The 13,737-nt window shown below is 46.4% G+C and overlaps 1 protein-coding gene across 1 annotated transcript in view; it reads left to right on the top strand.

Annotated features, from left to right (window-relative positions):
- F5 (coagulation factor V) overlaps positions 1 to 13,737 on the top strand; it is a 1,375,529-nt gene that overhangs the window by 1,108,733 nt on the left and 253,059 nt on the right. Inside the window, exon 22 of the mRNA XM_069636481.1 lies at positions 1,073 to 1,217. Within this exon, the coding sequence (XP_069492582.1) occupies positions 1,073 to 1,217 (145 nt within the window). The remainder of the gene's footprint in view (positions 1 to 1,072; positions 1,218 to 13,737) is intronic.

The following is a 13,737-nucleotide window of genomic DNA, read 5'->3' as shown; positions in this document are numbered from 1 at the left end:
TTATGCTGCTGTCATTACAAATATCTCTGTTTCCCACTTTCCCTACTTGACCTCAGCTGCCCTACTCTGCTTTCTTCCCAAACCACCCCTGCCTAAACCCTCCTGTTGTCATCGCTGGCTACCATGTACGTGCACCCTCCAACATTCCTCCATAATTATACCTCAAGTAGCCCTTAGTCCCCAATCAGTTTTAACCTCTCCAAATACCCTGACCTCCTTATCTCATTCTGCTGCTCCATTCCTCCTCTCGATGCACCGCCTTCGGCTCCTTGCCTACCCTGTGGCATAACATTCTGCTTCCGGACCCAACCACAACATGCCCACTGCCCCAATTCCCACATTAGCAGCATGCAAGCATGTGTCTATTCTCAAGCCTTCCTCTTCGCTAAGGAAGGCTTTTCAGTTGTCGACATGATAGCCCTTTAATGTGGCGCTTTCACAAATGGGTTTTGGTATGTGTCTAGGCCCTGAGGTGAGACTGCTGTGCATCTCAGCATGTGAACAAGAGCTCATCTGTTGGATATACCATTTGATAATGAATCTCCCACCGATCCCTGGCAGGTATCACCACCTTTAGTCATTCAGAGCCTCCAGATGTGATAATGGCTTAACATGCTTAAGTTCTCCTTCAATCACTGCACTTCCCACTAAAGTCTCCACCCAAACATTATTGTACTTTTTGGCTAAATGAAAATGGTTTCATCGGTTATTCTGGGTGTTGCTTTTTTTTTACATAACTTGTACTATAAGCTCTAATACTTATCTTGTGAACAGATATTGTTAACTTGTAGGCTGTAATTTGATCTTTGTGGATTCTTTTTGTTATTAGGTGGCTCGATGTTCCTCTTCAAAGAAACAGTTGGAATGGTTACCCAACATTGAAAGTTCTTGCTTTTCAAATGTAGAGAGTGCAATTTATTTGTATAACCACCATAGGTCAAAGAAGGGCGTATCCTCTACCAGACCTAATTGCTTTGTCAATGCCTGTTTGTGATTTGTTTGCTAAGTATAATTGATAATAACACATTATTGTTATGCAATGGTATATGAACCATGTCACTGTTCCACACAGATGTTTGATGGTAATGTAGATGCTTCAAGCATAAAAGAGAATGTGTTTGATCCGCCTATCACCGCTCGATATGTAAGAGTATACCCGACAAGATACAACAACAGGGCGACCCTTCGCATGGAGTTTCTAGGTTGTGAAATACAGGGTAAGCATATGTTTGCTTTTCATTGAAACACTGGCCTATGAAGATCATGTTGGTTGAAATGTTATCTCATAATTCATTCATGTGGTCTTTATCGTGTAGATATCATACAGTGAAGATTACGAAATGTTTATGTCCAATGCCAGCCTTATTACTTTTCTTACTGACTCTAGAGAGAGGGTTGTTGTTGCAAAATACAGTTTTGAGCCATTTGGCTGTTTCTGCGCAAATGCAGCTGGGTGATCCGGGGAAATGCTTTTGAGTGGGTCAATAAGAGGGCAAAGACAACACATCACCTGAATATTCCCTTTCTACATCACCACTATTCAAAGAAAAATGCTTTTGATTGACTAATCCAAGACATATGGCTGATGCTTTGTATCTAAATGTCAGTGACATTTTCTGTTAACCTTTTATAGGCTGATGGATTCAGTTTATGAGTCAATGTGAAATAAAACATTCTTTGAAGCCAAAGCCTAGTGCCATGATTGAATTATCAATCAAAATGTATAGTGTTTTTATGCTTTGTAAGCCTGCCTTGAATACCATAAAGGAGCATCTCGGTGTGCTCTTAAAAGTCACCTTGACTGACCATAACCTGCGATTATTTTATATACAGTTCCCACTAGACTGGAGGTCCTTGGCTTCTTCAGTATGTGTCTTCAAGTGGGAATAGAAACTTAAAATACAATTCGATTCTGTTCTTTCATTCCATCTCCTTTTGTTTTCATTTCTTCATCTATCAATGCAGACCTGTATTTTCAATGTATATGACACAGCAAAATGAAATTCAATAGCATTTTCATTCCTATACTTATGTTTCAACCAATATAGTTTGAAATGAATTACTATCATGACAGAATAAAGGAATACATTATGTCTGAATTATTACATTGACTGAAATAGACCTTTTGTTGTAATGACACCATCTTTTGTGACAAATCTCAGCATGTCATAACTGCGTTCGAAGGGGGAGCCCCTTCCCATTAGGCCAGGGTGGTGAGGCCGCAACCCGGTAGTCCCCCTGGGGTCGGTACTCAGCGGGTATATCTCGTGGTAGGAGAAACCCCCTTTGTGACAATTGAAGACCACATTGGTAGAATGCTCTTCCCACAGTTATCCAACCTTTCCTTCACCTCCTTCCTCTTCTGCCATGCCCTCATACCCTATGTACTTTTCTAAAGAAGTCCAGGGAGAAAGTACTGAGATGAGAAAGATCCTTAGCGAGTTACCACATCATCACTCAGTACTAAGATGAGGAGGATTTGCGAAGCAATACCAAATAGCCATTGAACCAATTTTACCAGTGCAGTGGTTCTCGACAATTGATTGGAAGAAAAAAGATAAAAACTGAAGAGTAACTTGACACAGAGTCAAGCCCTCCCTGGACGAGCCGCAAGAGCAAGCATGGGCCCGACTTGCAGGTTGGAGCTGACCGGGACTTCGAGAACAGGGAGAAAAACTGAGGCCACAGAGGGGGAGAGATCCTGTGGAACCACCGACGGGGCTGTATCACACAGCCCTACGACACCCACCTCTTGCTGGACGGGCGGATTACTATATAACAAGGACCCAGGACCTTCATCTACCTCTACCCTTGCCCCCCCCCAGACACCAGCACTAACACCAACACTCTGTGTGCATCAGCCCAGACTAGAGGCTGGTTGAATCTTGCCATGTCTTGCTGACGGTGCAGGGACGTGCATAGGGAAGGTGCCGCCTGAGTGTGCGACTGGAGTCGCGGCCCCAGCATCCAGTTGTGGAGGTGCGTGACACTTGCCCTCGAGCTCCACTAGCCGTGGAACTCCCATGATACGAGCGATCCCGCGACTTCCAGGACGGCCAGCTTAATGGCGCAGGTTAGTGAACCTGCACGGAATTGGGTGCTGGGAAGTTGCTCGCCCGTTCCCCACACCGAGAGCAATGTGATTACAGCCCGCGACAGCTACCACCAAAGAACAAGAACCATCCTCACCTCTCTGATCCGCTAGAAAAACTGCAACTCTGCACGCTACAACCCCGGTGGACTATCCCTGGCCAGCACACTGTGAGTACACTTGAGACACAGGCGGGGGGAATTCCCTGGGCCGCTTAGTAGCATTCCCACAGCCTCCATATAATTCGACTTGGCAAGATTGGGGCACTGCGACCCACGTGGTCCCACCAACATTACCAGTCCAACGGCCATGTGAATCTGACATTTCCTAGCTATCTCTTATGAAGATAGACTATCTCTCCCCAATGGGGACTGTGGCCCCTCTGGCCCTTGCTCAGACTTGCAAGAGAATAGAGGCCTGATACTTTTGGCGCTTGAAGTACAAGACTCTACTGGCCACACCTTCTACCCAACATATGAAGTCTCTTTTGCTGCCACCCCCCACATAACTGTTTTAATACAGTGACCAGTTCACTTGCTCCACCGGACACCCCTACTGGGCTGGCTAATTGGGGCAGCTGCAACTTTGAGATGAGATCATAACTGGATGACAACATGAGTGAGGCTCCTATAGAAATTACCTATGCGCCATACGACTTGGGCTACGGGGGAGGCTACAATCCATTTGTCCCCTTAAACAGGGCACCACCTGCTGATGCTTTTACGCAATCAGACTTCAGCCCCGGGTACATGCTGGTGCAGTCACCTTGGTGCGACCCTCTTTCCTGTGTCCTTGAGACCCCCCACACAGTCCACTCAGACTACCCTTGCCATTGGTAAGCCGGCTCGCTACCGAATTTACTGGATCTCTCTACGCCTGCCTTATTACCACAGACCCTCGGCCCTAGGGGAAAGTTCTGCCCCGTGAAAGGCATGCCCTCATCGCGGGCAGCACGAGGTGAGCCTCATTCAGGGTCTCTCCGACGTGTTGCTCCACCTTGCTCAATCATACAAACTGATATAGTCATGACTAAGGGTACCAGCAAGAAACAGAGCTCTATCAATATATTTGCGAAGTCAACGCCTAAACCTGGCGAAACCCAACCAGAGACTGTGGCCTCCCTGAAACGTCCTCTGAGCCTACAGAACTCCAGAAAATGATGGACTACATGGGTGAGGGGTTTACTGCGCTAAGCTCTAAACTGGACGACATGAGCAGGACAGTCAGCTCAATTAAAGCCCGGATTTAGAAAACGGATACCCAAATGATGGAGATGGAGTCCAGCATCGAGGTTGCAGAAGATGTTATCACATCGTTTCAATCTGAGGTTGCTTCATTGTCCAGACAGGTCCAGGCGATTAGTAAGAAGAATGATGATCTGGAGTCAAGATACAGACGTAATAACCTACGTATTATTGGTGTTCCAGAGGAAAGAATTGATGGTCTCATGGAGGATTATGTCGAATGAATGCTCTTTTCTTTACTTGACACCCCGAAGCTCTCACCACAATTTGAGATCGAGTGAGCCCACAGATCACTGGCTGCGAAACCCAGGCCTGGCACTCCCCCTCATCCCATCATAGCCAGAGTGCTAAATTACTGTGATGGAGATGCTTTGCTAGGTGTGGCGAGGACCAAAGGTGAACCTCTGCTCGGCTCTGCGATGATTCATCTATACCCAGACTTCTCTGTAGCTGTCCAGCAGGAATGAAAATCCTTCTTATACGCTAAGAGACGGCTCAGGGACCTAGGTGTCAAATACTCTATGATGTACCCTGGAAAATTGAGGATTGAACACTCGGACAGGGTCTTCTTTTTCACTTTCCCAGAGGAAGCCTCAAAATTCATTGATGAACATTTCCCTGGCTGATGGTCCGATCTGTTTTCCCTTGGCTGACCCATTCGTTCTTCTTAATTCATGTTTCTAACATGGGGCACGAGATGCCACTATGGGGCCTGTCCATTTGATCTCATTCTACATATACATGATATTTTCCATATCCAAAAGATAGCTATAGATCCATACCATCTTCGATAGCTTCTCATGCAATGCATTTCCCCTATCCTTTGCAATTGTACACCATATCATGTTTTCTCTTAAGCCCACGTTGGATTCTGGGTGCCATTCTAGGCTAGTGCACAGCCCCCATGCAGTGCTGCGATCATTGTTGTTTTGATTTGTGGTTCAATGGGGACTACACCCCTCTGATTGGGAGGGGGTTCAGGGCAAAGGGTGGAGGGCTGGGACAAAAGTTCAAAAAACTGCTTGACATGCGATGACAGAGCCAAGAGGTGACGAACCCTCGATATAATTGGTCCAGGTGTCACCTTTTATCAATAGGCTGGGTTTCTATGGGTTATGTGGACGTTGTATTATCCTCCTGTTGACAATAATCTACCGTCTTGATGGCGGATGAGCATATGACCTGTATGAGATGGAACATTAGGGGACTGGGCAATCCGGTTAAAATGCGTAAACTACAATTACGTATTGAAAGACACAAAGTTAAGATTCTATTTCTGCAGGGGCCGCGACGGGTTTGCTAGATCATGGGGTCCCAAACGCCACTATACAACCTTTTCATCCCAAAGCCGAGGATCATGATTCTTATACATTGGTCTCTCAAATTCACTCATAAGATCTCCCACATTGACCCACTCGGACGCTACATACTGCTATTCAGCTCCCTTCTTGGACGAGAAGTGGTGTTACTTAATGTATATGGTCCTAATGTCAAAGAACCAGAATTTTTTCTCCCACCTCTCTTCACTGCTGGCGGGGTTCTCTCTCATCCCGATATTGTGGGGGGGTGGCTTTAACACTATAGTCGACATTGACCGGGACAGATCTGGTACGAGACCTTGACAACTCTCCCGAGCTGCTAAAAACATTATCGAAATACAGGCCATGCTGGGGGTAGTTGATGCATGGAGATTAACTCACCCCAATTTCCGCGTCTTTTCTTTCTACTCATTGGTCCACGATTCTCATTCTCGAATCGATAGGTGGCTACTGTCTGATATACTCATCAGATCCATAGATCACATGACCACTCTCCCTAGAACTTTTTCAGATCACTCCTGATCACGGCCTCACTCAAATGGGGGGAGAGGAGAGGGGCTATACATACATGGAGATTGAAACTGCAAGCCTTACTCGATACAGTGTTTGAGTCGGAGCTGGGAGCCAGCATAATGACTTCTTTGCGACCAATACTGGGTCAGTAGAGACCCAAGCCATCCTGTGGGAGACTTTCAAGGTTTACATCCCTGGAGTTGCCTTGTCTAAAGAAGCAGGTATCCTTAGAGTGATCCGCAAGTCCATTGAAGAGAGTGAGCTCCTCCTAGCCAAATTAGAAACCCGATATGCTTTGTCCCCGTCGGTCGATACTCTTAGAAATATGGGCACAAAGCTGGCCACCTGTCAGGCTCATGCTGACCGGGAGCACAAGTTCCTGGATGACCCTCGGGTCGCCAGAAGGTATGGTGAGGGCGAACGCCCTGGCCGCCTACTGGCCGGACTGATTCGTCATGAGAGGGGGACTTCCCATATTCCAACCATTGAACAAGGGGGCGGCACCCTTGCACTGTCGGCCCAAGAAATTAACGATGAGTTTTGCTCTTTTTATGAATCACTTTATACTCATGTGGACACCTCTCCAATAGCAGAAATCGAATCCTTTCTTGACAACATCCCACTTTCAGTGCTATCTACGGGGCTCAGGGAAACAATAGATCATCCAATCACTAATAATGAAATATCTCTGGCAATAGACTCACTATCCTCTGGAAGAGCTCCGGGTGCAGACGGACTCACTACTGAGTTCTATAAATGTTACAAGGGGCGGTTGATGCCCCGACTGATGGCTGTTTGGGAGGAAGCATGCCTTACCGGCAGGCTCCCCCCCTCACTTAGGGAAGCAATTATGTCAGTATCATTGAAACCTGACAAACCAGCCACGCAGTGTGGTTCTTAACTGCCCCTCTCCCTCATCAATTGTGATGTTAAAGTTTTTTGCAAAAGTACTGGCCCTTCGACTGGCACCATACATGCCGTTCATCGTCCACCCCGACCAGTCAGGATTCATACCGGGTCGTTCCACTGCACTCAACTTACAGCACCTATTTAATATACTTACCCAAACAAACCCCGAGACGCAGGCCGTAGCGTTTCCTGGAGATATCTGTGGCTGGTGTTGGAAAAAAGTAACTTTGGTACTCAGTGTTTATCCAGGGTGAAGTTACTATATACATCCCCTGTTGCTAGGGTCCGCACTGAGGACTGATGCTCCTCCCAATTTAGGATAGACCGGGGGACCAGGCAGGGCCGCTCCTTCTCTCCCTTAATATTTGCATTGGCCATCGAGCCATTGGCCAAAAAAATTCACCAACGACATTCTCAGAGGGCTAATAGACTTTCAGTGGATCCGGAGATTATCTCACTTTATGCTGATGACGCATTGCTGTATATCCGCTCCCTCGAGGAAAATCTGGCACCAATACTGGAAGACATGATTCTCTTTGCCACTTTATCCAGACTTCAGCTCAATTGTGCGAAGTCCACACTGTTCCCGTCGACAGATGCCTCCATGACTCCCCGTAACCTCCATGGCTTCACATGGTTTTAATCAGAAAGAAATACTTAGGAGTAGTTGTCACCCGGCAACAGCCCTCACTTTATGACTGTAACTATGGCAACTACCTCTCTCTCCTAGCTCAGAAATTGAAGGCTGGAGCACCGTGCCGATTACACTGGCCGGGAGGGTGGCTGTCCTCAAGATAGTGGTCCTATCACAACTCCTATATAGGTTCGTGAACATCCCACTTTGGCTTGGCAGGGCATTCTTTAAAATACTAACCCGGACGATCAATTAATTCCTTTGGCACTCCGGTGCTGTACGTCTAAACCTTGATATAATATCTGCCCCCATTTCGCAGGGGAGGTTGCTGCCCCCAGCTTTGAGCAATACTGGATTGCTGCCCAGGCTCACTTTGCAGCATTTTGGTTTGCTCCCGCTGATCCCCCTCCATATGTGAAACTAGAACGCCTGGTGTCTGAGAGCCTGGATATTCGATACCTGATTCTGCCCCCTTCAAATTGAAGTTAGAACTCACGTACCCTACTGGAGTCACAATGGTGGCTTGGAAAAGGCTCTGGAAACTGGTGGATACCCAATATCTGTTCCGCGGGGACTTCCCTCTATGGAACTTTCTACCTGAGCTGGCCGCCGTTGATGGCAGAATGGTCCGTCTCTGGGGAGAGGCCGGTTTTGGTACTATCCGTAATATTTTCGCTCAAGACTGCTTTACTGAATTACAGGACCTCCCGGAATCTCTGAGAAGACGACCCTCTCGTTGGTTACAGTACACAGGGCTTTACCGAGCAATTAAGAGTAGATGGCACAAATTCCCCTCATTACCTCTTGACGATACACTACTGTCTGAAACTATGAGTGGCTCAACGATGAGAGGGAAGGTTACCAGATTCTATGGTCTTATTCAGAGCAGAGCGAGGCTCCTGCTGGATAGACTCCGAGGGCATGGAGTAGAGATCTGGGCGTAAAGGTGATTGACCAGATTTGGGAGTATATGTGCATGCACACCCAAGCGGTCGCCTTCAACTCTAGGTTTAAACTGATCCAACTAAAAATACTTTCATAGATACCACTACACTCTGATTAAATTGCATCAGATGGCCAGCGACAGATCGGCTCAGAGCCCGAGATGTAAAACTGACAATGCATATTATATCCACATGCTATGGTCCTGCACACATCCAGCTGCATCCTGGGATTGGGTTTGTAGGGCGGTATCCTCAATCCTGGGTTGCTCCATCACCGATGTCATGCTTATTCCATGAGTTCCCCCCTGTCGGCCGTGACCTCCGGAAGTTAGCCGACCTTTGTATGTTACTTGCAGCACACTGTATATTGTTACTCTGGCTGCATCCTGGGTCCCCCACCTTTGGCCAATGGCTTCAAGCTGTTACATTGGCCTCTGATGTAGGAGAGCACTGGTTCTCCTTACAGCCGGCTGCTGGTAGGCCCAGGGACATCTGGGCCCCCTTCCGATCCTACCTATACTCCCTGAATGCTGATGACAGTGGTGACAGTGACAACCCACGATCTCTGGGCACCGGCCCCTGCTGATGGTATAGCTGCAAATGGTTTAACTATTATTAATATGATGTAATACTCGCAAACTCTTTACACTTACCCTGCTTGGTCCTGATATCCTAATTTGTATATTTTATTGTCATATGTCGATTCATTGCTTGAAGCTCGTGCTCTCTGTTGTAATGTCAAGCTTGTTAAATAAAGTTTTTGTTTTAAATAAACACTTCTCATTCTGCTCTCTCATGTCCAGAATCGCATTGACCTCGTACTCCTCATCACCATCTACCAGGACCAGGCGTGGGCGAGCGGACAGGCGGGTAGTGGGCAGGCATGGTTTCAATAGGGAAACGTGGAACACTGGATGGACCCTCCAATTCCTAGGCAGACATAAGCATAAAGCAACAGGGTTGATGACCTGGAATACCTCATAAGGACCAACAAAACGTGAAACAAGCTTACGTGTAGCACGTAACATTATTTTATTGGTAGACAACCTAACTTTCATTCCTGGACGATAGACAGGAGCAGGGGTGCGGTGAAGATCTGCATATTTCTTGGCACGGTTCTGCGTCTGAACCAGTTGGTCCCTGATGACCCGATGCACGGTCACTAGATATCCAACTGAAGCGCTAACAGCAGGACTTTCAGCAGGAAGAGGTGCTTCACGAGGGATTAAACAGGGGTGTGGCCCATATAGAACATAAAAGGGAGAAGAACCAGTAGAAGAATGAACTGAGTTATTATAGACAAGCTCAGCTGAGAAAAGGACCGTCAACCAAGTCTCCTGGTACTGTAGACAGTGCAAGTATTGCTCCAATGTGGAATTAAGCCTCTGTGTTTGCCCATTAGTTTGAGGAATATAGGCACTGGAATATCGATCCTCGATGCCAAAGGAGGAAGTCAGGGCTTGCCAGAAACGCGAAGTGAATTGAGACCCCCTGTCGGAAACAATAACACGAAGAAACAGAACACATGTTTCAGAAAGAGATCCGCTAGAACAGGAGCAGTTGGCACTCCTGGGCAGGGTACAAATATTGCCAATTTAGTAAAGTATTCAATTACCACCCATATGGTATCATAATCATGGATTGGTGGAAGCTCGATTATGAAGTCTATAGACACCATATACCAATGTTTGTGAGGGACAGGTAGAGGGTGCAAGAGACTGACCAGTTTCTGTCTCTGTGTCTTGCACTGGGCACAAACAGAACAAGTTGCGATGTAATCAACAACATCTCTTGACATAGCAGGCAACCAGGACCACCTGCTTAATAGTTCCAATGTCTTAGTCTTCCCAAGGTGAACTGCCACTAGAGAGTCGTGGCACCAACGCATGGCACAGAGATAGGTTTCAATATCAGGGATGTATAGCTTATTCTGAATGTATGGTAAAGAATTGATGACATGTACATTGATTTCGGTTAGTTTAGTAGGAGGGGAAAGCACCCAGGTGTGAATCTTGTCCTTGAGTGAACTGTGTGGAGTACAGCCACAAACCACCTGGTGGGGCAACAAGAGGGGTTTTGTTACTTTTAAAATGGCAAGTTATTTACCCTTTGCCAGTGCTGTTGTAACCTAAGAAGTTGACATTGGTGGCATGGAAGACACATTTCTCTGCCTTGGCATATAAGCGATGTTCCCTTAGTCGCTGCAGAACCAAACTGACATGTTTGATGTGTTGTTCAAAGGAGTCCGAGAAGATAAGGATATCATCTAGATAGATGACCACATATTGCTCCACCATGTGACGGAAGATGTCATTCATGAAGAACTGGAAAGTGGCAGGAGCGTTACATAGCCCGAAGGGCATAACTAGGTACTCAAACAGACCATAACGAGATTTAAATGCTGTTTTCCACTCATCCCCTTTTCTAATGTGGACCAGATTGTAGGCGCCCCTCACGTCCAACTTAGTAAAGATAATAGAGGAACCTAGCTGATCCAATAAGACAGAGATAAGAGGAAGCGGGTATTGAGTCTTTGCCGTTATGGCATTCAGGGCTCTGTAATCAATACATGCCCTGATGTCTCCTTCTTTTTTAAGTATAAAAAACAAAGGAGAAGCAGCAGCGGACCTAGAAGGACAGATAAATCTGTTAGCCAGGGCCGAGTCCAGATATTCTTTGAGAATCTTGTCTTCCTTTATAGTGAGTGAATACACACGGCCAGAAGGAATGTTAGAATCAGGAAGAAAATCTATTGGACAGTCATAAGGCCGGTGAGGGGCAAATGCTTGGCCTCACCTTTATCAAAGACATCTAGATAATAACTGTAATGTTAGGGATAGAGGTATCAGCAAGCTTAGATACAGCACTGATAGAGGAAACTGCCTCACAAAAGGCCACACAGGGAAAACCAGGAAAAACAGCCTCAGCACTGAAACAAGAATCCTGACAATGTGCAGACAAGAAGGAGACCTCCGGAGTAACCCAGTCTAGGTGTGAGTTATGTCATTGTAACCAGGGAATCCCCCCAAAGACCTTATATCGAGGGGCCACAATGAGGTCAAAAGACTGTTGCTCTCGATGCTCAAAGTTGGTAGTCATAATGACCAGAAGTTTGGTCAACCACCAGCCCGGAAATCAGGGCGGTACCATCAACAGCGTTAACTATCTCGAGCTGTGCTTTTAGTACCACTGTTATACCAATCTGTTGAGCATAGTTGATGTCCATATAATTACCAGTGGCCTCAGAATCTAGGACCAATCGAGTCTGGATAACTAGTTTGTCCTACAACTGTAAGGAAACAGATAAACAGACAGGCAACAAGCCTGTCGAAGACAAGGAATCCAAAGGATCAGCACCCGGCAGAGGGACTCCTGCTGCAGCCGGATTTTGGAGTTTCTCGGTTTCCGTATTTTCTTTGAGCAATTCCGCAAAAACATTTCTGCCGAGCCGCAATACATGCATAGATTAGAGGACCGCCTACATTCCCTTTCTCCCGAGGATATAGGACCACGTACGGCACCGATTTACATGGGCTCTCCTGCTGATGGGGTAGTGGCAAGGGTTTTCGATCTGAGAGGAGGAATAGGAGGAGCTTTCTTTTCGCCTTTGTGTTGAGCTCTTCGAGCATCTATCTGGAGGACCAAATCGAGCAGTTAAGGGTGATCCACAGGTACCACAGGAACTGTAGCAAATATATCTTTTAATTAATCCGAAAGCCCTCTATAAAAAAAACACGGCCTTCTTCTCCTCTGGGCAACCAGTTTCCGCAGCCAACTGATTGATATTGGCCAAATAGGTAAGTAGAGTGGTATCGCCCTGTTTTAGTTCCAGAGGTTCTAGGTGGGTAGCGTGAGACATGTATCAGGTGTCAAATACCCGATTCATGGCATTAATAAGAGCATGGCAGTCATACAACATGTTACTATTGGATTCCAGTAATGGGTTGGCCCAGGCTGCTGCAGTGCCACCCAGATAGGAAAGCACAAAAGCCGCCTTGGTGGTCGAGTCTGGAAACGATGCAGGGTGGCAGAGAAAATGAAGTTTGCACTGATTGATAAAGGTGCAATACTGATCACCCTGGAATCCTTCCGGTGGGGCCAATGGAAATTGAGTAGACATTAACACAGGGACTGGATTCTGCTGGATTCTGCTGTGGTATGGGATAGACTGGGGCCGAAGCTGCAGCACCTGAGTCATTTGATTCCCGAGAGGAGGTACGCGGCAGCTCTTGCAGACCATCTATTCTATGATGGATATTCGACTGTGCAGTGGTCATCTTGTTGCGTAAATCTGTGACTAATTGTAATAGGCTGGTCAGAGTATCAGCCACATCCATAATGATGAGGGCTTCTGATTATGTAAATACTCACAGGGAATGAATGTGCCCAAAAGTCCTCAGGGACAGCAGAGGATCCGTTACCGAATGATAATCGATAGCCCACTGTGGGCCTCCTTCGAGAGGGCAACCTTCCCAATGAAATACACCCCATCTAATGAGATGCGGACGGGATAGAAGTTCAGCTGGAAGTGCAGAAATACCACCAGGTATTCACCAGCCTGAAAAGAAATTAAAGACAGTTTTAGTACCAGAGCAGCGTGGAAAAAAGGTGATAATCTTCAAATAGAGAGAGACTAACCTGAATTAGCTGGGAATCTGCTTTAGAATGGAAAGGTAGAAGTAGATGGCAAAAAACTCTCTTTTTCGTGATGTTTTCCAATGGATCTCCGGGATAGGAGTAGCAGCACAAGAAATAGGAGGTTTGAATGAGGCAGTTTAAAAGGGAAGGGTAGTTAATATGGTTAGTTAGGAACTATTTTCCCGTACGTAAGGAGGGCACTCTAATGGGAACAGAAGTGCAATGGAAAACAACAAGGCGTCCAAAGTTCAAAGCACTCTGGCTTTGAAAGATCAATTCATCAGATGAAGGACAATCCAGTATCAATCCGTTAAAACTAAATGTGTCAAGAACCAGGTAAGCATAAGCAAACAGTACAAAAGAGAAAACGAAGAAGCAGGGTCTCAATACCAGAGCCCAGGTTCTGAATCAGGAGGATCACTCAAATCGAAGATGTGTCCGTAGC

The sequence above is a fragment of the Ambystoma mexicanum genome, chromosome 7p (genome assembly GCF_040938575.1).
Source record: "Ambystoma mexicanum isolate Mex_15411 chromosome 7p, UKY_AmexF1_1, whole genome shotgun sequence".
Taxonomy (NCBI): Eukaryota; Metazoa; Chordata; class Amphibia; order Caudata; family Ambystomatidae; genus Ambystoma; species Ambystoma mexicanum.
This window is presented reverse-complemented; position numbering and strand designations above follow the sequence as displayed.